This window comes from Malus domestica, chromosome 12 (genome assembly GCF_042453785.1).
Source record: "Malus domestica chromosome 12, GDT2T_hap1".
In the NCBI taxonomy this organism is placed as follows: Eukaryota; Viridiplantae; Streptophyta; class Magnoliopsida; order Rosales; family Rosaceae; genus Malus; species Malus domestica.
Window position 1 is genome coordinate 3,991,746 of NC_091672.1, and position 26,838 is coordinate 4,018,583.

General features: G+C 34.9%; 3 protein-coding genes across 3 annotated transcripts; 2 read left to right on the forward strand and 1 right to left on the reverse strand.

Moving 5' to 3' along the window:
* Window positions 1-1,170: 1,170 nt before the first annotated feature.
* LOC103423207 (benzyl alcohol O-benzoyltransferase-like) lies at window positions 1,171-4,973 on the forward strand. Its single transcript, XM_008361280.4, has 2 exons — window positions 1,171-1,763; window positions 3,868-4,973. The coding sequence occupies exons 1-2, from the start codon at window positions 1,317-1,319 to the stop codon at window positions 4,804-4,806; spliced, it is 1,386 nt and encodes a 461-aa protein (XP_008359502.2). The 5' UTR covers window positions 1,171-1,316; the 3' UTR covers window positions 4,807-4,973.
* Window positions 4,974-14,680: 9,707 nt separating this feature from the next.
* Window positions 14,681-15,277, forward strand: LOC103414734 (protein FAR1-RELATED SEQUENCE 5-like). The gene has a single exon (XM_029090565.1). The coding sequence runs from the start codon at window positions 14,681-14,683 to the stop codon at window positions 15,275-15,277; it is 597 nt and encodes a 198-aa protein (XP_028946398.1).
* Window positions 15,278-24,351: 9,074 nt separating this feature from the next.
* Window positions 24,352-25,696, reverse strand: LOC103423208 (NDR1/HIN1-like protein 3). Its single transcript, XM_008361281.4, has one exon. The coding sequence runs from the start codon at window positions 25,272-25,274 to the stop codon at window positions 24,588-24,590; it is 687 nt and encodes a 228-aa protein (XP_008359503.2). The 5' UTR covers window positions 25,275-25,696; the 3' UTR covers window positions 24,352-24,587.
* Between the last annotated feature and the right edge of the window lie 1,142 nt (window positions 25,697-26,838).

Here is a 26,838-nt window from a genome sequence, read left to right on the forward strand (position 1 = left end):
AAAACGCTAGAAGAACAAGAAATGCACCAGTCGTGAAAAGATGTTAATTAATCAATTAATTAATTTTTTTAACAAATAATATTATCTACATTAAGAAATTGATTGACTTTGTTCAAAACTATTGTTTTTTTAGTTTTACTCACTCAAGTTTTATAGGTGCAGTGCAGGGTTTAGGATTACTAAAGATTACAAAACACTATAATGTTTTTTTTTTTTTTTTTTTTTTTTGCTAAAAACACTTTTACAATTATAGTTTTACCAAAATAATTTATTGTTTTATTTCATAACTGCTTATTCTCATAACTCAGTAGAAACAATTTTTTTTCAAAGCACTGCAATACAAACTAGCGCACTATGTTTAAAAAATACTGAAATGCGTGGCCAAGAACCAAATCAGGTTAAGTTCACCATCAATTCTTTCCTTTTCTTCTCCTTTTCATTTTGGTAGGTTACAGTCAATCCAATCAAAGTCGCAATGAAATTTACAACGCAACTTCACACCCACCGAACCCAACGGGAAATAAAATGTTTTGGAAAGGTAAAATCACATTCAAATTCATATCCTTTTTTTTGGTTAACTGAAAACTTTTGCGGTATTTGAAACTGGAACTACTCTAGGGATAAAATCGATGTTAGATAGCTTCAATGAACGTTAATTTGGATATAGACCCATAAAACTGTTTATATATCTGTATATTATCGAATTATACGGCAGAAAAAAACAAATTTGTGTGTCATTTGGATCCATCTGCTCCCCTCTAATGCCAGTCTAGGAAGGTGAGTATCGCTTTCGCTCCCATTTTTTCTCCATACATGTGGACAAGGGTTTTTTTTTTTTTTTTTTTTTATAACACAAGCGACAATTTAAGGGTGGGAGAATCTCACGCTACAAACTCCTGACGTGTCTAAACACAATTTTTAACAACCAATTCAGGTCAAGTCTTTCTTTTTATCTATTTCTTTAGTCCAGGTCTATTATAAAGGTTCAAGTCCAACCGATCAGAACCCCAGTGAAATTAGTAGGAAATGTAAGTGTATGTTCCTAACAACCAATTCCAGTCAAGCCCACCATCGGTCTTTTTCAAAACAAAAGAAAAAGACCCATGAAATTTACAATGCAATTTCACACCCACCCACCCAAATAATGCACACACAAAAAAAAAGTTGTAGGGCATGCCTTCGCGCTTCCCATTGCCCTCTGGCGCATTATAAATAACCTCTCGAGGTTGAACTACGATAGTACACACCACACCACACCACTACAACCTGTCTATATTCTAGTGTGATAACCACCAAAACTTTCTCTCACTGAGGAAATGGCATCTTCTCCTAATTCTTTGGTCTTCACAGTGCGGAGGCGCCAACCGGAACTGGTGGCGCCGGCAAAGGCCACGCCACATGAGTTTCGACAACTTTCTGATATCGATGATCAAGAAGGTCTTCGATTTCAGATCCCCGTGATACAGTTTTATAAGTACGATCCCTCCATGCAAGGAAGGGATCCTGTGCATGTCCTTAGAGAGGCAATTGCACAAACCTTAGTGTTTTACTACCCTTTCGCCGGTAGGCTCAGGGAGGGACCTAACCGGAAGCTCACGGTGGAATGCACGGCTGAGGGTGTCATGTTCATTGAGGCTGATGCCGACGTTACCCTAGAGCAATTTGGTGACGCCCTTCAGCCACCGTTCCCTTGCTTGGAGGAGCTTCTTTATAATGTTCGTGGTTCCGATGGGGTTCTTAATTGCCCACTCTTGCTAATTCAGGTACGATTACGTATGTACTTTATAGAAAGTTAGGACTCAAAATTTCATCATTAACACTTTTCAGCTCATGTCAGTGATACGATATTCATCATTTTTTTTCTTTTTATTTTTGTGTTATTATTTTGTACTGAAATATTAGATTTTTATGATTCAAATTATGTTTCTATGATCCAAATTTTTTTTTAAGAGATGTGTCTTCTTATCCAAAAACAATAGACGTACGATACACATGGATTCATAAAAATGATAAGATATCCACTTAATTCTGGCAAACAAGTTGACTACCCTGACGTTAATAACATAAAAAGTAAAAAATTAGAAGTGTGAACGTCAGTGAAAAATTAGAAGTGCCAAGATATGTATAAACAAACTAGTACATGTCACTAGAATCACTTAATAAATGTTGGTTAACGTAACTTGGTAGTATAATTTAGTAATTTTTTTAGAGAATTGTTATTGACACTCTAAAAATCTCATTTTACACTCTTCATAAGTGTATTTTACTTTCTAAATATAGAAAGTTTAGAATGCAAAATGAAAATTTTAAAATGCCAATAATAATTCTTTTCTTTTATAAGTGAATGATCTTAAATACAACCTTCTTGAATTTCAAATTTGATACTAATTTATTATGATTTGTTCATGGTGTAAGTTACACCAAATTTCATAAATCTTCTTGTGTAAATATAGGCCTTGTGTGGTAGGATGGATGAGATATATTGTGATCAATTAAAATAGACTTGAGTCTAGTCCGTTGTTTGTTGTGTTAAAACGTGAGATGGACATGACTGGATATGATGGGTTATGAATCCACAATAGAGTGGGTTATCTAACTTATCTCTATACATGAGTTACAAGTTATGTCTTACAAATCTCTGCCAATTTAATCATATCTCTAATGTCAAATCTCATTCAACCAACCAAACGAAGCAATAGTATTATATAAGTATATTTTAAGCATCTATATTGTTCTTCTTCGTAGTAGTGATGAAATAATAATTAGGCATCCATCTCTCTTATTTTCAAACTTGCCATCTATCATGCATCCATGATTAAAAGATCATGATGGTTTTTTGAGAAAATTTCAAAGTTGCAATCTATCATTCCCGATAAAAATCTATGGAGAAATTTCACGTGTGTGGTCCATCACATAGAGAAATTTTTAATTGTGACGAGAACACAAGTGGTAAATCATGTGTTTTAATATGAGTAGTAAAAAAATTTATTTTTTAAATTATTAACTTTTTAGCACACATATCCTATTATTTATATAATAACACGTGATGTACCATCCCGTGTACCGATCATATTAAAAAATTTCCATGCATGACTGTTTCAACAATGGTTTGCGTGCTAACAGTAAACTAGATCGTCCAAAAGAGTATATAGCATCTTGAATGTCAGCCCCAAAAGAATATCTTGACTAGTTAGGTATAATTATATTTTATACCCAATAATTTTGTTTAAAATATAAAATTTGAACTATTTTATATTATTACTAGGTTTGTAACTTTAAAAATGTCGGACAAAAACATATGGTACTTAAAATAATGAAAGAGGATCCTGTCCGTACTTACTTTGTGGGGATCTTAAAGATCTCCACATTTTAACTGTTTATCTTACATGGTGTGTGATCAGTTTTTGTGATGTATTATTTGTATTTAATTTTAAATAAAAAAGTTAGATAATTTCTGATCATACGATACATGACGAATAATTAAAATGTGAGAATCTCTAAAATCTTTACAATTTGAATCCATATGAAATTCAAATCCTAAAATAATGATCTTGAACAAGGACGATCTACCTCGCCGACACTAAGTTACCATCGATGAAAAATTAAATACAGACGGGTAGCATCAATATATATCACATGTGTAGACACATCAGTAAATTTTTTTTCTTTTCTTTTTATACCAGCTATTATTTTGGTTTTCTTTTCTTTTTATATCAGCTATTATTTTGGAGCAGATAACATATTATTTTCCTTTTCATGATAGTACGTAAGGTTAAGGAAACTCAGGACAATTATTGTCCTGTTTGTAGAGTAGTTTGTTGTAACGTAGCCTTCAACTAAACAGTATTTGTCGTAATTCATAAACAGGTGACGCGGCTCCAGTGCGGTGGTTTCATCGTCGCCCTCCGTCTTAACCACACCATGAGCGACGCGGCGGGGCTCGTCCAATTCATGACGGCCTTGGGAGAGATAGCGCGTGGCGCAGTTTCCCCGACCGTCCAGCCGGTGTGGCAGAGGGAGCTGCTCAATGCGCGTTACCCACCGCGTGTGACGTGCACGCACCGCGAGTACGAAGAAGTGGAAGACACCAAGGGCACCATAATTCCACTTGATGACATGGTCCACCGGTCCTTTTTCTTCCGCCCCACCGAGGTGTCCGCCATCCGAAGATTTGTCCCGCAGTTCCTCAGCAAGTGCTCCACGTTCGAGGTCCTCACGGCCTGCCTCTGGCGCTGCCGTACCATCGCGCTCCAGAAGGACCCAAATGAGGAGGTGCGCGTGTTGTGCATTGTGAACGCGCGGTCCAAGTTCAACCCTCCGTTGCCAGTGGGTTATTACGGCAACGCTTTTGCGTTCCCGGTGGCGGTGACGACGGCAGGGAGGCTATGCAACAACCCATTGGGGTACGCGTTGGAGCTAGTGAGGAAGGCCAAGGCGGACGTGACGGAGGAATACATGAGATCGTTGGCTGACCTCATGGTTATTAAGGGTAGGCCCCACTTCACGGTGGTGAATTCTTACCTTATGTCTGATGTGACACGTGCTGGGTTCGGAGAAGTGGATTTTGGGTGGGGGAAAGCGGCTTATGGTGGGCCAGCGAAGGGCGGGGTCGGGGCAATACCTGGAGTGGCTAGCTTTTACATACCGTTTAGAGACAACAGAGGGGAAGATGGGATCGTGGTTCCGATTTGTTTGCCGGCGGCGGCGATGGAGATATTTGTGAAGGAACTAGATACCATGTTGAATGCGGATGAAGAACCGATTAGGGTTCAAAGCTCTACCAGTTTTATTACGTCTGCCCTGTAGTATATGAGTTTCTGCTCGACAATATGTATGTCGTACTGCGTGCATGTATTTATTTGCTTTTATTTTCCCTAATTAGTTTCTTTTCTACTGTAATATGGATGTCTCCTTGATACTACAGATGCTTTGGTTACGAAAGCAAAATTAGTTGGGGGTAGTTTTTTCGCAAATTGACTTTTATACCCTTTGTAAATTTCCTACGTGGACAACACACGGTAAGGATAATGAAATGTTGGATGGAAAATTTGAAAACTTCATGAAATGGAGAAATTGAATAATTATAAAATTTCAAGAGAGTAATCAACGAATGGAGAAAACTAGCAAGTGAGAGAATTCTAGTCTTTTAGAGGGGTACTTTTCAAACTTATGAATTCTGTAGAAAAGAGAAAAGGATTGAAAATGGGCCAAACCAACGACCAGTCACATTAGCATTCTAATCGGAATTTCCGCTAATTTTTCAGTAGCTAAGCTTTGTTCTTTCTGGGTTAGGAATTTAGGGGAGGGAAGGGAAGGGAAAGCAAAATTAGTTGGGGGTAGTTTTTTAGCAATTTGACTTTTTTACCCTTTATAAATTTCTTACATGGACAACACGCGGTAAAGATAATGAAATGTTGGATGGAAAATTTTAAAACTTAACGAAAGGGAGAAATTAAATCATTATAAAAGTTTAGAAAAGTAATTGGCTAAAATTAAAATTTAGTAGAAAAATTACGCATTACAAGTTTATAGGATTAATCGGCAAATATTTTTTTTTCCAAATATTCCTCGATCTCAATCTCTCCCTTACATCCCTCTCGTACAATGTAAATATAATCAACGAAATCGAAAAGTTATTTAGTTTTGATGTACTGCGACATATCTTTTGCATTTTTGTCTTTATATAATTTTACGATCTTATCTCATTGATTTTTCTTTGCATCAACAATACCATCAAATATAGGGGTGGGCACGGCCTGGTCGGGCCCAAATTTAATGAAACCGGACCCTATCCAATTAGAGTGAAATAGGACGGGACGGGGTGGATCATTGCATTTTCAAAAATGTAACCGGACTTAACTCGATCCGTTTGAAATGGGCCAAAAGGGTCAGTCCCAACGGGTCCATTTCCTGATCCAATTCCAAACAGAAAAACCTAATGTAAATTTTTGAAGACAATGTGTGAGTAAAGCTTGTGTTTCTGTTCTATTTCTTTTTTGGCAAAAATCCCTAATTTGGTTGTTTTTTTTTTTTTTTAAGAGTAACGGCGTCTAAGGATGATTTGGAGCCAGGAAAAAATCCCTAATTTTCTCTACTTCTTGAGATCGACGTGGCTTCCTGGACTATTTTCACTGAGGTTTCTCGCTTCAAATCAGTATGTTCTATAGCTCTGTTCGAATTCGTATGAAAAAGTAGTGAATTATTTGTTGTTTGTAGGTTTTTTGAAATGGATTTTTTTGTGTGGGATTTATTGGAATATTTTGGGTTTGTTGGGTTTTGCTGCCCTGACCTTGCTGATGAGTGGTCATGTAAGGTTATTAAAACTTTTTAAATTTTTGGGTTTTGCTGTAATTAATTAAAGATTTGATAAAGACATTATTTATTTCGTGGAATTCCTTTTAAACATTAGAATTTGCTTTGTCTCACATTTGATGATTTGGGTATTGAGCAGCGATGCATTGATGATAATCTGTTTATAAAAAGGAGCCATTTTTTATGATGAGAGTAGAAGAGTTGCCACAACGCTCGAGGTCACCAACCCCAATGCTAATCCAGGGAAAATAATTCGGACAAGATTAGAAAAAAAATGATTAAGGTAAATAATAAGCCTTATATAATTTGTTACATTATCAATCAGTAATTTATTGGTCGTACGTCTGCAAGTGTGGTGTCAAATTTCGATAGCCAAATAGAAGGTTATGGGGGTTTTGTATATTTGAGTGTTATACTTTTTTAGAATGATCTTTGCTGGTGTTCTTTTTGGTTGCATATACGAATTACAAATCAGCGAGATTGCACACTCCTCATTGCGTTGTTGATAGGAGTATATTTATGCGACTTAGTTAACTTGTTTTCTTGCATTTTCATAGTTAGTTTCTACTTATTAGAGTGTTTTAAGCTATTTTCGTGTGTTTATAGGTCCAAATGACAAAGTTGCCAAAAAAGTGCAATTTGGAGCATTTTAGAGCTGTTGTGGGCCAGAAATAGATAGCACATGCATGGAGCAAGGTGGATGGACGTTTTTAAAGTTCAAGAGGTTAGGAATATGCTGAAGAGATGAAGAAAATAAAGTCAAGATAAAGAAGATAAGGAATCAACTAAAAAGAAGGAACGTTATCCAAAACATTATCCAACTTATCTTATCTTATCTTATCCTAACATTATCCTAATCATATTCTACCTTAATTCCAGCTGCAAGGGGGACTTATTTTCAGATTAGGATACCTACAAATCAGGTTTCTAGAAGCCAAGATCCTATCCCTAATTTGGTGCCGCACCTAGCCCTTCTAGAAGCTATATTTCCTGATGCAAGGACTACTTCTTTTCCTCCCTGAAATTTGATGAGAATTGTCCTTGTTCTTTGCTGATTTGGAGTCCTAATTCAGCCTTTTTGCCATGCCTTCCATCTTCCTATAAATACATAGTGCCGCATAAGTCATAAACCACCCTATTTCTCATCATAAAATTGCACCACACACCCATCCTACACAGAAACCTCTTTGTGCCGCAGCTTTGCAAGGAGAAATGAGAGGAGACCTTTTGCCGTGCCCTGCCATTCAAGCTTGGATTGCTGAAGAATTCTTAGGTGTATTCTATCTTTTAATTTCAATGTTTAATTTAAGTTATCTTTGTTTAAGTGCGAACATGAGGAACTAAACTCGATTTAGCTAGAGATGAATTTAAAGCCATGAACATATATTGCATATGAATTGATTACATCCAGTTATAATTTCATAAATCATGAATGCAATTTGCTTAACTGTTTAATTCAGAATTTGTTCTTGTATATTGATTAAGGATGCATACTTAGTTTGCATGTATGAATTTGATGCTAAAATATAAGGGAGTTTTACCTAATAGTTATGAACTTATATTTAAAAGTAGTGGAGGTCACTAGTCATGATCGTGTTAAGTAAATTCCTGACAGGAGTATCATGTTGTTCATAGTTACGAATGTCTTGTCAATGCTTATGATTTTCATAGAACTTAATGATCTTTGATATGTATCTCTATCATGTTATTCGTGTAGGGAACTTGATAAGAATAATTTGGTTGCAATGCTGAGTCCAATTCAATGAACTTAGGAAAATTTGAGGGTTAATTAGTGTTGTTCACGGTTAATCTAGGGTGTTGCCATTCATGGTTTATAGAAAGAGTAACTGGAAATCGGTTCGTATGCATATGTGTCATGTGTGGAGAAGGACCCTCTAGCTAGCCATTCACCCATTAAATCACCCAATTTCGTTCAAAGTTAATTAGAGTCTTAAATCTGTTTAGTTTTAGTCTTAAATTCGTCAAAAACCAATCTCCCCTTTATATTTCGTGTCTTTAGGTTAGAATATGTCCAAATTGGTTTCTTTTCATTGTTTTAAGTCTTTTTAGTTTAGAATTCGTCCAAAGTCATCCTTAGTGTTAGTTTTGAATAAGTTTGCTTGTTTTGTCCTGTTTTGAGTAGTTTGAGTTAGTTTTGAGTCATAAGAGTCTAGTTTAGTGTTTTTAAGTCTAGTTAAGTAAAATTGAGTCTAATTTGAGTATATTAGTAGTCCTTCCTAATCCCCGGCCTAAAACGATCCTTACTTATCCATACTACAATTGTCAAAAAGAGGATTTAATTTGTGTGTTAATTTATACCACATCAGTTGTAAGTTCAATTACTCATCCTATAAGAATTGCTTCATAATTGTAATATTCAAAACCAGATGGTTTTTTCGATTGTGATTCAATTGTTATTTTCCTTTCCAATTGTTGTTCTTCATTTTTGTTTCGGTTTGTGGCTGTGGCTTCCATTAATTAAATCTCACGTCTTCTCAACCACCCCAAAGCCAAATATTTGATTTTTCACTGTGGTTTGTTACTGCAATCACAAATTTAATTTCATTTTTTGCTCTTATGTGTTCTTGGTAGATCTGAGTGCCCTCCCCTCACTTTCTCGATTATCAACTGGTTCTTCTTGCTTGGTCTAATTGGGTATGTTAAGAATTTTATCTGTTAGTAAAATCTCAGGCGAGAATTTTTTGACCGACAGTTTTTTTTTTTTTTTTAAATATTTATATTGCCGAATGAATGTGGAATTCCTTCGGAGTCTCTGCAAGTTTAGAGTAAGGTATGTTGTTGTTTTGAATGTGCATTTTGTGAGTTGGGATGTTTTAATGAGAATGTTTTGAATTTAGTGGAATCTCAATCTTAATGGGTTTTTATGATGTGCCTTATCACTGAATTTATCTGCATTTTTCTAATGTTGGTCTTGGGATTGTGATGACTGCATTGTGTGGATTTTGTTTGAATTGCCAAATTTTGTCAAAGATTTGAGAGTGGTTCTTGAATGAATTTGGATTAATATATACAATGTCACATTCCAGTCTTGATTCCGTCGTAACACGATATTATCCGTTTTAGGTCCCAGCCACGTTCTCATGGTTTTGTTTCTGGGAACTTACACGAGAACTTCTTAGTGGGTCACCCATCCTGGGAATGCTCTCGCCCGAACTTGATTAACTTCGGAGTTCCGATGGAATCCTAAGCCAGTGAGTTCCCAAAATGCCTCATGCTATAGGAGGTGGGCATGTACATATAAGGCACATCACTTCCTCTCCGTTGGTCGATGTGAGATGTTACAATCCACCCCCCTTAGGGGCCCGACGTCCTTGTCGGCACAATTGCACCACACACAGAGTGACTCTGATATCATTCTGTCACAACCCAGTCTCGACTCCGCCGTAGCGTGATATTGTTCACTTTAGGACCCGGTCACGCCCTCACAGTTTTGTTTTTGGGAACTCACATAAGAACTTTCCAATGGGTCACCCATCTTGGGAATGCTCTCGTCCGAACTCGCTTAACTTCGAAGTTCCGATGGAATCCGAAGTTAGTGAATTCCCAAAAGGCCTCATGCTATAGGAGGTGGGCATGTACATATAAGGCATATCACCCCCTCTCCGTTAGTCAATATAAGATGTTACATACGAGGGTAACAAGTGGGATGTAAATAAAAAAAGGGCCTAAATGTGACAATTTATGGGTTTAGATTCATTGGAAATTATGAAAGAATATTGCATGGTTTATGATTAATGTGAAAAATTGGTACTTTTGTAGTGATATATGCTTTTGGAGAAAGTTGTAAAATTTGATACTTTCTAGCTTTAATCTACTCATTCATAACTTCGGATATATAAAGTTAAGATAGATTACTGTTACATTATGAGCGTGAAATGTGAAGAAACATAAAAATTGCAAACAAAAAGTGAACTACAAGATCGAGCACTTATGGTGCCTCCAGTTGTCAATTTTTGAGAGGAGTCTTTATCTTGACCATGAAGTTCACAAAATTCTTGATGGCTGTTGACAATATATGGAAATCCCTAAGTCAAATATTATAAATGTAATATATATGTGTAAGTGTATGTAAATTCATGATTTGAGATATAAAATTAAGGAGAAAAATATAAATTTAAGGAAGCTGTTATTGGCACCCCACAATAGTTATCTTGCACTCGAAATTTAGACAACCACAAAGAAAATTTTGTGTGATTGCAGCTCAGAAATGGGATGATCAAGATAGTAGCTCAGAAATAATGACACTCAAATTCAATTATAAATCATACCCTATGTATAATTGAAGCTCATAAATGGGAACAAGATAGTAGGAATTCAATTCATTATTATAATTCAAACATGTTGAAGTTTCTTTTTGCACTTGGTAACCGTTGTAGGAAAAGTAAGTGTTGAAAGTAACTGGCATTTTCTGTGTCATCGCTCATTTCTTCTAAAAAATGTCTTGCACAAATCAAGAAGAACGAGGACAAGGGAGACGGGGAGATCTAGACTGATCGACAGAGTTCCTTTTTGTTTTTCCGTTGTCTTAAGGTATAGATCCCTTCATTTAATTTAGTTTATTTTATTTTATTTTATTTTTAGGAGCAGTTTGAAGGATTAAAATGTTCTCATTTGGTGTAGATGATCTTGGTTTAGCAAATTGGCAGCGAGATTGCACACTCCTCACTATGTTGTAAGTTTGACTTACTTTTCTTATAAAAATTGCTTCATAATTGTAATATTCAAAACCCGATGGCTTTTTCGACCGTGATTTGATTGTTATTTTCCTTTTCAATTGTTGTTCTTCAATTTTGTTTCAGTTTGTGTTTGCAGTTTCCATTTGATGTAATCCCTCCTCTCAGTTTCCTTTTTAGAAATTTTTTTCTTTTCCTGTTCACAATGTTTATATTTTTCTCCATGATGGAAGTTTTAGTTTTAGGGTCTATGCTTTCATTTTTGGTTACGAATGTGCATATAGCTATAGGTTCTTTTTTTTTTTTTTTTTTTTTTTAAATTTAGATCCTGCAAGTTCGAGGCATTGGTGATGGAAATAAATTTGTTGCAATCAATTACAAATCATATGGGCAGAGGTTTCCATATTTGGTAAATTAGTTTTACCAAGTGTTCTTCCTAATAGGTAATAGATCACCCATTATTGTTATTAGATTCGAATTGATTCCAATGAGTGCACATATATAATTTGAATTTGATTCCTTTGCTTCATAGACAAATTTTTGAATTTCTTTCTCTATTTCTCTCTTAATTTTAGTCAACCACGCTAGGCAAAATGAAAACAGACCCATTAGATTAAGGAAGTTCAACGCTACTCATTATCCTTATTGTGGATAGGATTGTAAATAGATTTGCCACATATATATAAATAGAATATCTTATCATATATAGATTTAAAAACTTTCTACATATTTTGTATAGTTTCAAAATCCGCAGCATCGCGGACAATCTTGCTAGTCCTAACTAGAACCAAGATGCAGAAAATCCCAAATCTAGAATTTGTATCCACTTAATACCTGACTAGAACCACATGCAGAAAACACCAAATCAGACAAAGAACAAAAAAAAAAAAAAAAAAAAAAAACCCAAATCAAGTAAAACTCGACAAATCTCCTTAAAGGTTATCTTGAAGGATCTCAAACTACAAAAAAGCAAACTAGGATCGACGGAGGCCTCGATCAACGAAGATGGTCATGTGGGTGGGACGGACCTCGATCGACGGAGACGGGGATGAAACTGAATCGACGAAGAACAGACAGAAACGGGGATGAGGCAACGACGAACGGACTGATAGGGATGAGAGTTCAAAGGGAGGGGAGTCTGCTAGGGAGAGAGAAATCGAGAAAGTGACTCTCTCAGTTCGAGGGATGAAAGTCGGTTTCGGGTTGTACAGCTACAGACTCTGTGACTCTGTTGTGTTGTGTGTTGGGGAATTGAAAGAGGGAATTGGATCCTCGCCGGATCTAATTCATGGGAATCGTATGGATCAACTCATATGGACCGTTGATAAAAAATCGTGCGATCATAATTTTTTTCTTTTTTATATTTTCACGTAAAACGAGACTGTTTTACTTTTAAAACATTTAATTGTGACCGTATGATTTTTGATCAACGGCCTACGTGAGTTGATCCCTAGGATCCCCAGCAATTAGATCCGGCGATGATCCAATTCCTTGAAAGAGAAGGGTGGAGATTTATATGGAAGAAAGGTTGGACCACTAAAAAAAGAAATGCGGCAACGAAAGTATGTGGTTGGGAAATGGACCTGGATTGTCTGCTCTCTTAGTTACCATGCCCTTCCATACCCTCCTACTTTTTAGCCATTAACTTCATTTAATGCTCCAGATTTTGTCACTTCACCAACAGCTCCAAAACATCTTTAAAGCCTCCCGCCTCTTCCACTTTTCCTAATCTTCACTCTCCTGCCTCTTCCATTTTTATGCTGCCTTTCCCGTGGTGCCTTTCCGATTGCTGCCTTTCCTGTCACCTCCTTCCGATTCGCCTAATTGCTCTAATCTTCCCAGGTCAGTTTATGTTAATTTTCTTTGCTTGGCCGATTCGCCTAATTGGGTGGATCGGTGCGGTGAGTAATCTAATGGTTTTGAAGAATTCCTGGAAAAGTGGGTGCGGTGAGTAATCCAATTGTATGGCATAAAAAAATGAAGGATTTTCAACTGTCTTACCTTGAAAATATCTTAACAAGCTTCTTGCTTCACCATACATCATTTTTCTTTGCCTTTTAGACAAAAGATAGTTCTTCTGATCAACCTTTGTATAACCAAGAGATTCCATTCCTCCAACATGCTTAGCCATCAACATAAGATTCCCGAAGTGGGATACCATATTCTTTTGCCAAGTCTAACTCAGCAGCCTGAGAGTCTGATATTTTTCGCTGAGATTGTAGCATATGTGTATACTCTGGTTTTTGAAGAGCATGATTGTGTTGTTCCTCAAATTCATACACAAAAAACCTTCCATTAGATCTATTCAACTTAATAACCATTTTAGCATGACAACCTATCCGTGTCCCTGCCCTTGGCTTCTTTCTTGTAATCCGGCTTATCTTGAAGCTTAAAACCCTCCTTACTACAAGCAAAAATTCTTGAAGTGACTTCATTAGTTTTCTTATTCTTGTAGTGATGATCTTTTCTAATACTAAATCCCACTTTTCGTCCGTAGGCATTGTATAAATTATAGGCTGCTTCTTGCGAATCAAACTCCATACCACACCTCGATGTACAATCAAATTCGTTCGAGTCATCATTGTTGATATTATTTGCTTCTTCAGAATCAATCATTTTCAATCGGATCTGCAGTATAGAAAAAGGTATGGTACATAAAAAAATCAACATTTCAAAGTTGTTTCTTACGGAGGTTGTGGGTAATCTAGAACAAAACCCTCTCTAGATTTTCAAAAATCAACATTTCAACATTAAACAGATCCCACGAATCTTTCTTGTTCTCAATTACTTTAGAAGAACAAATAACGGGACATATTAAATCGGAAAAAGAGGACCCCAACATGTTATAAAAAAAGAAAATACAAATCCAATAGCAAAAACAAGCAAAGAAATTAACATAAATTGACCTGGGAAGATTAGAGAAATTAGGCGAATCGGAAGGAGGTGACGGCAAAGGCAGCAATATGAAAGGCACTACGGGAAAGGCAGCAGAAAAGTGGAAGAGGTGGGAGAGTGAAGATTATGAAAAGTGGAAGAGGCAGAAGGCTTTAAAGATGTTTCGGAGTTGTTGGTGAGGTGGCAAAATCTGGAACATTAAATGAAATCAATGGCTAGAAAAGTAGAAGGGCGGATTGTCTGCCCTCCTAGTTACCATGCCCTTCCATACCCTCCTATTTTTCTAGCCATTGATTTCATTTAATGCTCTAGATTTTGACATCTCACCAACAGCTCCAAAACATCTTTAAAGCCTCCCGCCTCTTCCACTTTCCATAATCTTCATTCTCCCGCCTCTTCCACTTTTCTACTGCCTTTCTTGTAGTGCCTTTCTGATTGCTGCCTTTCCCGTCACCTCCTTCCAATTCGCCTAGTTTCTCTAATCTTCCCAGGTCAATTTATGTTAATTTTCTTTGCTTGTTTTTGCTATTGGATTTGTATTTCTTTTTTATAACATGTTGGGGTCCTCTTTTTCCGATTTAATGTGTCTCATTATTTGTTCTTCTAGAGTAATTCACAAGAGAGATTCGTGGGATCTGTTTAATGTTGAAATGTTGATTTTTGAAAATCTGGAGAGGGATTTGTCTAGATTGCCCACAACCTTCGTAAAAGAAACAACTTTGAAATGTTGATTTTTTTTCTGTACCATACCTTTTCCTATACTGCAGATCCGATTAAAAATGATTGATTCTGAAGAAGCAAATAATATCAACAATGATGACTCGAACGAATTCGATTGTGCACCGAGGTGTGGTATGGAGTTTGATTCGCAAGAAACAACCTATAATTTATACAATGTCTACAGACGAAAAGTGGGATTTAGTATTAGAAAAGATCGTCACTACAAGAATAAGAAAACTAATGAAGTCACTTCAAGATTTTTTGCTTGTAGTAAGGAGGGTTTTCGGCTCCAAGATAAGCAAGATTACAAGATAAAGAAGCCAAGGGCAGCGACACGGACAGGTTGTCATGCTAAAATGATTATTAAGTTGAATGGATCCAATGGAAGGTTTTTTGTGCATGAATTTGAGGAACAACACAATCATGCTCTTCAGAAACCAGAGTGTGCACATATGCTACAATTTCAGCGAAAAATATCAGACTCTCAGGCTGCTGAGTTAGACTTGGCAAAAGAATCTGGAATCTTGCTTTGGGAATCTTATGAGTTGATGGCTAAGCATGTTGGAGAAAGGGAATCTCTTGGTTATACAAAGGTTGATCAGAAGAACTATCTTTTGTCTAAAAGGCAAAGAAAAATGGTGTATGGTGAAGCATGAAGCTTGTTGAGATATTTTCAAGGTAAGACAGTTGAAAATCCTTCATTTTTTATGCCGTACAATTGGATTACTCACCGCACCCACTTTTCCAGGAAATCTTCAAAGCCATTAGATTACTCACCGCACCCGATCCACCCAATTAGACGAATCGGCCAAGCAAAGAAAATTAACATAAACTGACCTAGGAAGACTAGAGAAATTAGGCAAATCAGAAGGAGGTAACGAGAAAGGTAGCAATCGGAAAGGCACTACGGGAAAGGTAGCAGAAAAGTGGAAGAGGCGGGAGAGTGAAGATTAGGAAAAGTGGAAGAGGTGGGAGGCTTTAAAGATGTTTTGGAGCTGTTGGGTAGGTGGCAAAACATGGAGCATTAAATGAAATCAATGACTAGAAAAGTAAGAGGGTATGAAAGGGCATGGTAACTAGGAGGGCAGACAATCCAGGTCCTTGGGAAAGGGGTAGGATTCTCTCTCTTTTTTTTTTTCTTTTTTTTTTCCTTTTCCTTCTTATTTGAACGGTTATAGTTAAGTCACGTCAACATATTATATTAATTTTTTATAGAAAGAGAATGACAAAATAGAGAATGTGAAAGAAGGGGATGAGAAATGATAGAAAAATGAGGGAAGAGAATCCTAGTCGGTTGGAAAATGTGCGCTATGAAACTTTTTGTTGGAGTGTTTTTGCAAAAATCCCATCGGTGGAAGATTTTAGAAACAATTTAAGGGGGGTGTATTCAATTAGGATTCTGAGAGAGTTTCAGGGAATTAATAATTCTAGGGGTATTCAATTAGGATTTTAAGTGATTCTCTGAAATTCTAGGTGTATTCAATTAGAATTTTAAAATAGTTTATTAAAATCCTTAGAAATCCAGGTGTATTCAATTAAGATTTTAAAGAAGTTTATAACATTCCAGGTGTATTCAATTAGAAATTGATTTTAAAGAATTTGAGAAAGTTGAAGAATTAGAGGGAATTGGAGAGATTTCGTAGTGTATTTTAAGTATCTACAAATCTCACCTCTTCCCATGAGATTTCGAGGGAATTGAATCAAAATTTTATATGGAATCTCTACAAATCAATTAAACTCCATAAAAATCCATGAATTTATAAATCCATTAAAATCTCTCACATTCTCAATTGAATACACCCGCCTAAATTTTGTGGTTAGATAACACTTGTGGTAACAACTCAATTTGCGTTATAAATAACCTAAGTGGCTAAACTATTACATCACATTAGACCTTGACGTAGTTCGTGATAAATAAAATAACCGTGGACGGATTGAACTACTATTTTAAAAGAGTTCACTTCTATAATAGGTCTGGACGAAAGAATTTGGCGAAGGCAACAAATTATTTTGTTGCAAAAATACTTAAGGTTTAAAATAAATAACTCCTTGTGTTGACGAGATGAAGGACCTTAAGAGCCTCCAGACAAAACACTAAATTAGAGAACAAACTTGTTTTAGGTTCAGTTTGCTCCCCTAATAATAGGATCACACAATTGTAATCTTGCTTAACGAAAGATTAAACTGGTAAATTTATAATGATCAAGAGCTATTAAAATACTACCTAATTATCAATTTTTATTTTAGTGTAAGGGTTGTATAATATTTGGTTATAAGATTTTAAAGAGCCACTTAGGGATGCTCTCATCTCATGCTAGTGTGCTTATTATGGGTGACCAAAGTTTCAACTAAATTTGGGCCGGGTTTGAAAATTTATTTTTTAGGGATAGGATTATCTCCCCTCCTCTTTCCATCCATTTTCATTCCCTTTTCTCACATTTTCTATTTTATCTTTCTCTTTTCATAAAAAATTCATATAATATGTTGACGTAGTTTAACCGTAATCGTTCAAATAGAAGGGGAGGGAAGAGAAAAAAAAAATAGGGAAGATAATCCTACTTCTATTTTTTGCTGTAGAATTTAAATGATTTGGCCTTTTCTCCTTCTTTTTGGGGTTCAACCCCATAAATCTTTTGGACTCCTACTGTCGAAGGATATACCAGGGCTTTGGGCCTCAGCGTTGGGTTTGGGTACTAAACCAATGAATATAACGAACAAAAAGAATGAACCTTCACATACAACTTTAACCAAATTAGTTCTAATTTTCCCTGTGGGTTTGATAAAAAGAAATTCAAAAGAAGAAAGATGACCTAAATTTTGATGGGTTATTCTCAAATTTTTAACAACTTAATGCCATCTCACAACCCACTCACTAGAATTTGGAAAAACATTTAGGTAACTCAAGTATTATATTTCTCTTCAAGTGGTTTGTAGTACAGTTGATTAAGAGTAGTCGTATTTGCAGTCGAGGTTCTATTTCGAATCCCTTCTCCGTAGTTTAGTGTAGTATACTATTATTTGTTAAAAGAAGGTATTATATTTCTTTAAGGAACAAGACATGTGTAATAGAAAACTAACGAAAGGGTCTCACAAACTTATTTTTTTTATCCAAACGCTTAATAATAATTTTTTTTAAATTATAAGAACAAATTGTAATATTCGATCAACTTCTCGCAAACAATAAACATAATGAATCAGCGGCAGCCTTCATTAGTACATCCCAATGGGATCCTCTGCCTATACATTACATTATACATACATTGAAACTTGTGGCCCCATGTGCAAAGGCGTTGCATCTTTCAGTAGCCAAGCTACAAAATTATGGATAATGCTAGGGATATTAAATTCGTAAACCAAATAATATGTCTCCAATAAGAAACAAACATGTTAATCGATATTTAATCAAAAATTTAATTATCTACAACCGCATCATTTAGTTTACAAAGTTGGTTAAAAAATTTGATTTTCCTAGCAGTACTCCAAAATTATAAGGTTGTGAAGGACCTAAATGCGTTTGTAATTGAAGGGCTGGCTCAATAATTAATGTCACCTGTATCCAACGAGAGTATTAATGTCATGTGTAACCGACGCTAATAATCTTCTATCCGACATCATTGACCTTTTTAAAAAAAAAAATTTAAATGCTTTCCTTTTTCTTGGTGGATTAAGAGTGCTATTCGAGAGAAAAAGCATTTTCCTGATGCTAGTATTTTTGTCGCTTATCCGCCATTACAGTCATTTTCTATTGGATTTTACCTAATATCCACCGTAAATTAGCTTCTCTTGTCATTTTTTAAAAGGGTACTTAAGGGGTTATTTCGTAGTAGTGTGATTGAGATTTCAATCCGATCTTGTGATTAAATAAATATTGATTAAGTAAATTTATATTGCAAGGCCATTTTCATTAAAACTCTCTTTATATAATACAGACATTAGCCAAAAATCTAGTCACCTTGTAAGATTCAGAGAAGTGGGTCAAAAGCAAAGTGTGATTTTATCCTAAGGGGCTCAATGTAATTATGAGTGAAACACCAATGTTGTGTCGACCAAGTATTCGGTCGCAGTACATAAACAAACTATGATACTATGTCGCTACTTAGTATTACGGTTTAATGATATTCATTTTCACTTATAATGAGAGATCTTTGGTTCAATTATTGCTAGCCCATCCCTCTCCCCCTTAGCGTAGATAAGAGTAATGCTAGGGAGACTAAATTTGTAGACTAAATTGATAAACCAAATGAGGTGTCACAATAAAAAATGAGCATGTTTATATTAAGTGTGGAGCCAATAATATTCACTAGGCGCCACGTGGATTTTTAGACAAAAAGGACAAAAATACCATTGAGGCATACCGGGATTCCAACGCGCAAGCAGTGGGCAATCATCTTTCAACCAAGTCAAAAATGCTCAAAATAGGTAACAATTTAAAGCCTATTTCATCAAATCCTTTCTATAAGGTAATCCCAAAACCTAATTTATTTATTTAATATGTTTTATATTCCATTATTTAGCTAATAAATTAGCTAAATAATATATTCCTTCCATATTTCCTAAAATTGACTAATTAAGGGATTAATTACCTAATCAATCCCTTAATTATCAATTAAACCACCAAATTATAACCAAAAAACACCAAAGGCCGGTTACCCACTAGGGCCGGCCATGCCTTTTATTTTTTTTGCTTTTTGCTACCATTTTCTTTCCCTTTTATGACATTCAAATAGCTAGTTAATTAGGTTATTATTATTTGCTAATTAACTAGCCAATTATTTCCATAACTCCCCAAAATAACTAGCCCATTATCTCCATAACCCTCCAAAATAAATCATCCTTGGCCTAATGGCCGGCCACACCCTTCCTCTCCTATAGATTGGTTCCCATTTTCACCAAACACTAATTCCAACATTTTGGCAAAAATCCCAAAATTCTCTAAACACTCTTTTTCTCTAAATTCTAACTTTGGCATCGGAGGTTCTTCGGCCAAAGCCCCCCCCCCCCCAATTCATCGTGGGCGTGTGAGGCTCTTGGCTTTAACCTAAGATGTTAATTGTTTTGTAGGTGCAAAATTGTCCAAGATCAAGAGGAATAAATTTGCATCCACATTAAGTAATAATCCAATCACCAACTTTAATGTCCTTTAGTTTACAAATTGAGTCTCCCCAGCATTACTTGAGCAGATAATATTATTTGTTCAAAAAAAAATACAAAATACAAAAAAACTATGATACCATGTCAAGGTTAAAGATACGGGCAAGTAAGGGAAGGAATATATATATATATTTTTTTTGGGATCAATTGTTTATGGGAATAGAATAAGAGAATTGTTAATAGCATTCTAAAAATATCATTCTATATTCCTCCCAAGTGTATTTTTATTTCTAATAATAGAAAGGTTAGAGTGCACAATGAGATTTTTTGGAATGCCAATAACAATTCTCTAGAATAATAAGGATAATGCTATTCACACTTATTTTTACTTTTCACACTCTTGTTAATATTTAGTCATTTATCTTCTTCAAATCATTTGATCTAATGGTTGAAAATTAAAAAGGTATGTAAAAGGTAAATGTGAGTGTGAATATCAGTACTTGAACAATAATGGTACAGACTATAAAATCAAAGGGCTATTTTTTCTTTTGTCTCTTTATTATGATTTCCGGCAGCTGGATTTTGACCCTTTCTGAGTAGTTTCTCTATCTTCCCATTTGCTGATTAATTTTTTGTTTATGCAATAATATTAAAACTTAAAACAAGGTAAATATACTACAGCAAATATGCATGTCAACCTAACAGAGAGGCAAATGACCAAATTGACCAATATGAACGTGGTATCAGCAGAAATTTGTTCCTCAATATTCAATGAGGAGGTAAGATTTTAAGCGTCATTTCACATTATTTTCCAGTAACTAGGGTAGGAGTAGTTTGGCAAAATATTCTATTATATGTAATTTTCGTTGAAGGAGTCACACAACCAATAAAGGGGTTTTTAAAAAAAAAAAAAATTAATTGTGATTAGGATTGGATATATATATATATATATATATATATATATATATATATATATATATATATATATATATAATAAGCATGTATTACCTTAATGAATAAGCATTCACGAATTCTTCCCTCCTGTTCCATGAAACAAAAAGCTAGACGCCAAACTATGTTTACCAAGTTGTTTTTAATTAATATGAAAACATGAGCAGGCGATTATAGTTTATAAGTATGTTAAGTCAAATCTGCAGTCGGTAAGAGTTCGCAAAAGTGTTAGAAAGGTTATCTTTTTCAATACATATGATATTTTACATTAAATTAAGGGAGACTTTGGATGCGGTCCCTAGTTACGAATATTTTTTAACTGAAACCTTGTTGGTTTTTAATTTTTTATTGAGATCCCTGACATTAATGTGATAATTTATTTCTATGTACGTTACTATATTTTTTTAATTAAAAATTAGAAATTTTAGTTCTTTATATAAATGAGATTTTAAATAAAAAAAACCATAATTTGTGGGATTAAAAATATTAAAATATAAATATACTATTGTGTGTGTGTGTGTGTGTGTACATGGGTACATTCATCAAAATTAACCAAAAAAAATTATTGTATCAAAACATGGGTACATTCTTCAAAATCACAAAAAAAAAAAAAGATATTAGGCTTAACAACAGTAGTAAATTTCTTCGATTAAACTTGACATGGATACATTTTAAAATCAAAGAAAAAAGAAAGTACCCATATAAGTTTAAAAATGGATTAGAAAAAATTTGAATAGATTTTATATATAAAAAAAAGGGGTACATTTTACATATAACAAATTAGTATATTTAAGAATGAATACATTTTAAGATTAAAACTTTTTACATGAATGGGTACATATAATTAGCATGGGTACATTTAGGCAAATAAAAAGTAAAAATAAAAAAAATATATATATATATATATATATATATATATATATGGGTACAAATACAAATAAAGTTTAAAAAATATGGGCAAAAAAAGAAATTAATATATGGGTACAAATTAAAATTGAAAAGAAAATAGGTACAAGTTAAAAAAGAATTACAAATTAAAAATGGGTACAAACTAAAAGTAAAAATATATGATAAAAAATTTAGTGATAAATATAAATATACTAATTGTAACATTTTTAACATTAAATGAATATATTTAGAAATAAAAAATATTTTATTATTGAAATAATTAATGATGTTATTAATACCCAAGGACCTTGATCAAAAATTGAAAAGGAATAGGATTTTAATCAATGGAGTAGCAAAATGAAGGATGAGAACCTAATTTTTCCTAAATTAATCTACACTATAAAGATAAAGATTCAAATTTAAGTACATTAAATTAATCTAAACTATAAAGATAAAGATTCGAATTTAAGTACATTAAATTAATCTAAGGGAACTTTAACGAAAAGCACCCGGTACTGTTCACTTTAACGAAAAACCACATTTTTACACTAAAAAGTCAATCCTGGTACTATTCACTTTACCCTTTATTTTGTCCTTATCATTAAAACTCAAAGTTTTCAAGTCCTTTTCATTAGTTTTCCTTTAATCTAAACTATAAAGATAAAGATACGAATTTAAGTCCATAGCTTCCATAACTTGAATAGGCATTTCATTAGTTCCCGTAACTTCAATAGCCATCTCATTAGCTTCCATAACTTGAACATGAACATTAGCACAATCAAACATCCACACCAAAAAGAATAATAAAAAGCATCAACAAAACTTGAAAAGAAGAACAAAACTCAAATTATTCAAGAAAAATCTGTAACCAATTTGAATTAGAACTCAAAAACCATCCCGAATTTCTATTTTCTATCTCGTCCACTGCCTCTCGATTTTCAGTGAACCGTCTATGTGAGTAACTTGCTTTTCCAAGGCGATAAACCTCTTCAAGGTCAGTTTTCTTTAGTGGGTTTCCAAGACAATCCCAATTATTACAGCGGCGTATATCGTTAATGAAGAGTTCCTTTTCAATTTATTTCAATTTGTCTTCTTAGCTGCTCTCACAGGCTGCCCACCTGCAAGGTCAACTCTTCCAGCCTCCATGTTTGCCCATTCTTCTCACAATTTCTATTTACTTTAACTAGAAAAACCCACATGATTACTAAAAAGGATAAACTTGGCTCCTTAGTTGTTAATGAAGAGTTCCTTTTCAATTAGAGGGTATTCGATTACTAAAAAGGATAACCCGAAACACAACTGCTTCTCTGTTCGTGGGAGATATTTGTGTCGCAAGAGGAGAGAACCAGAAAAAACCCCAATTGTTCAATCCAAATCCAAATTAATCATCTAAAATAGTGAATGAGGAGGAGACCCATACCTGAAATCTCTGAAATCTCAAAGGTTATTCGCGATGGCCTGTGATTTGGCTGGTATTGCGCTTTGTTCGTGGGAGATGATGTGCGCCCGTGCCGCACGGAAGAGGCGGGAACCAAAAAAGAAAAAGGAAAAAGAAAGATTATATCAGCTATTTAATCTCAACCACCCATTTCATCCAATGGTTAAGAGAAGGCTCCCCATTTTTTTGAAAAAATGCGGATCCCTCCCCTTAAGCTCCCCCTATATATATATAATAAGCATGTATTACCTTAATGGATAAGCATTCACGAATTCTTCCCTCCTCTTCCATGAAACAACGGAAAGCTAGCCACCAAACTATGTTTACCAAGTTGTTTTTAATTAATATGAAAACATGAGAAGGCTATTATAGTTTATAAGTATGTTAAGTCAAATCTGCAGTCGGTAAGAGTTCGCAAAAGTTTTAGAAAGCTTATCTTTTTTGATACATATGATATTTTATATTAAATTAATCTAAACTATAAAGATAAAGATTCGAATTTAAGTACATAGAAGGAAATACACTGCTCTAGAAAGTTATAATTTTTTAACATTCAATCTTTGATTAAGTTATGACCTAATCAACTATTCGTTTGGTTTAAATTTACAAGTTTGTTCATTAATTAGATATTTTAGGCTTAAAAACGCAAGAAAGGACCATGTGATAAATCTGATATGTAATTGTGGTTAGTTAAAATCAGGCAAAAAGGTTGATTTAATAAACACAGCAAGGAGCATCTGTTTTGGTACAAGCAGCTGCTATATTCGACTTCGACTTACAATGTGCTGTCTCCTCTTTCAGCAAAATTAGCCCATGTGACATAGAATAAGTGGCTGAAGAGACGAGACAGCCAACATGAGATCCCAATGCTCAAGAAAGTACTTTCCTATATATCCATTTTAGTGTATCTGTTATCTCTCTGTTCGTGTAACTATTCACATTTAGAGAGTTTCTTTAAAAACATTGAAATCAGAATAAGTAAGTTTCTCCATCGTGATGGTAAGTATTGATAACTGTTGATTGAAGTAAACATTACATATTATATAACTCACCAATCAACGGTTCACAATTCTAATTAGATTGCATGTGTTCGCAATTCATTTATTTTTTTTAAGTTTTATTCCAAAGGACAATATTCAACCGTTAAGAATTAGAAATGACATGAGATTTTAGTGGCGGATTATCTTTTTTGAAAGAAATGAAACGTTGAACAAGTGTAACTAAAACATCAATTTGAAAACCATCACGGAAAGCAAAAGTCTAATTACCAAAAATAATCCATCAATATTTATTTATGAACATGAACGTTGAACAAGTGTAACTAAAACATCAATTTCAAAACCATCACGGAAAACAAAAGTCTAACCACTAAAAATAATCCATCAATATTTATTTATGAACATGCGTAACCAAAGTAGGTATCAAAAGTAATCATATAATCATCTCCGTATATATGAGAGCTACCTAGTAACGTAATAATAATGCCAAAAACAAAAAAAACAAAAGAATAGTAGCAAAAATTTAAAAAAAAAAAATCAAAAACTGAATGAACAACAAGATAAATGATCGATCGATCAATCGTAGGCTGTGAAGATTGATTAGAAGTAATCAACTTTGCACTTGGTAGTCTGGAAAGTGCCAACTGAATTTCCGTTCTGAGTCAAGGGAACCTTCAAGTCGCATTCAATCTTGGGCTTGAACTTGCCAGTCTTGATCAATCCGAGTTTGAACCGAATCCGAAGATAAATCTTCAAATCGATCTCGTAAATCCCAGTACTCTTCTGCTGATTGTACTCTGAAAGCGCCTTCGAGTCTACAAGCACTTGCTGGCCTTGGAACACGGGGTTCAACACGTTCGTTTTCTTATGCCCTTGGTAAAAGGGCGTCAAGGTAACCGTGCTGAACCTTTGATCCTCGTAAAAGGCCCGGGTCTCGATGCGATCGTAGTAAATACCGATCTTCTTGTTAGGGTTTCGGATGGTGAGGTTGAGGGCGAGGTCGTAGTGGAGGGTGTTGTCGTTGGAGAAGTTGAACTGCGTGAGGGTGGCGTCCGTGACGTGGAACTTGACACGGTTAGGGCGGACGATGAGCCAAAAGATGAAAAACGCCAAGCCCAGGATGACAACGGCGGTCATGATGAGCTTGAAAACAAGGCCGAAGATGCAGCTGCAGCAGCAGCCGAGGCATCCGCTGCCGCCGCGGCCAGGGCGGTGGTAGGACTGGGATTTGGGAGGGATTGAGGGGCCGTAGTAGGCCCCGTTCAAATGGGCTTGTTTCTCTGACATGGCGGAGGACGTCGGAGGAACAGCAAACAATTTGTAGGGAATAGAAAGTAGTGAAATGGGTGTAGCTGAGAAGAATGAGAGATGAGACGGTGAAGTGTGGTGTGGGTATATATATAAGGGAGGAATGCGGCGAGGCCGCGTGGGGAGGTGGCAACACAACGCGGTTGCTTTAGAAGGTAGAAGTGGTACGCTTTGTGTGTGCGGGAATTCTTTGTTTAAGAGACTATCAGCGTGTGGAGGGATGGTGGTTTGTTAGCAGTAGGAATTGAGGTGGTTCGACCTAGCTTCCGTTGCCATTGCTTGACTTGACTTTTGCTGTTATCTGCTTCTACCCAACTTCAATTTGATAATGATTATCAGGGCCCAAGGGGCCAAGGAATATTTATCAATGAAACCTCTAGCTAAATACCTTTTTTTAGTTTACCAACAAGCCGAAGTTTTGACACCATTGCTTTCTCCGAACTTGAATTTTAACTTTTAACATTTGATCAGTATGTGCAATGACAAACGTTTGAGTGTTTGAGTTATAAAATCAATTACTATAAACACAAAGAGTTCGATATCTAATTATGACCGATCTATCAAAATATATATATATATATATATATATAATGAATAAATAAAATATCACTTTTTTGACCACTTCTTACTGGTGCCTTGTTACGAATTCATTCATTATTGTCTAATCAATGATATTTTCCATTGAAGATTGGATTTTTATTATAATAGAAAAGTATGATATTTTCATTTATTGAATAAAGGCCCTTATATAGACATATTTATAGACTATTCAAACTAGGTTTAAAAATATTGCAATACAATATAATTAATTGCAAAACAATAAAAATATTTTAAACACTTTGTTGACAGTCGAGCTCACTAAAACTGCAAGATTACAAGGATTAATATATCGACTAAATATCATGTTACACTAAGAATATGTGAAAAAATTAAACTCTCAAATCGCATTGAAATAGAGAGTACCATGTCCATAGATCTAACCATTCTACAACTTGTCTCTCTATATAATCTTTTGGTATATAATATATTAATTAATTGCATTTTGTAACCGAAAAAATAAGTAATAAGTGGAACTTGTATAGAAAATCTTTGAACTTCTGCTTAAGTTGTTGGGTAGATAAAACTCATGCTTGACGTTTTTGTTTCGGTTTGGTCACTTAAATGCTAAAATGAATATTTTTTTTTTATACCAAGAAAACAATATTAATCGTTTTGCCCATTTAATATATCTGTAAGAATGTGAAGATAAAGTCCCACATCGGGTACATACCTAAAGTGTAATTTTTTGAACAGTCTCATACATCTGTTAGTCAAACTGTTAAGTCTTCTGTTAATTGATGACGTGGCGCGCCACGTGGACAATGACTGTGCGCCACGTGTCATTAAAAAAATATTAAAATAATTATATATATAAAAAAAAAACAGAACCCCCTTCGTCTTCCCCATCTCTCCACCCCTCCACCCCTCACCCACCGACACCCTTCCTCTTCCTTGATACCCACCCCTACCACCAAGCCTTTTCTCCTTCCCAAAAAACCAGTCC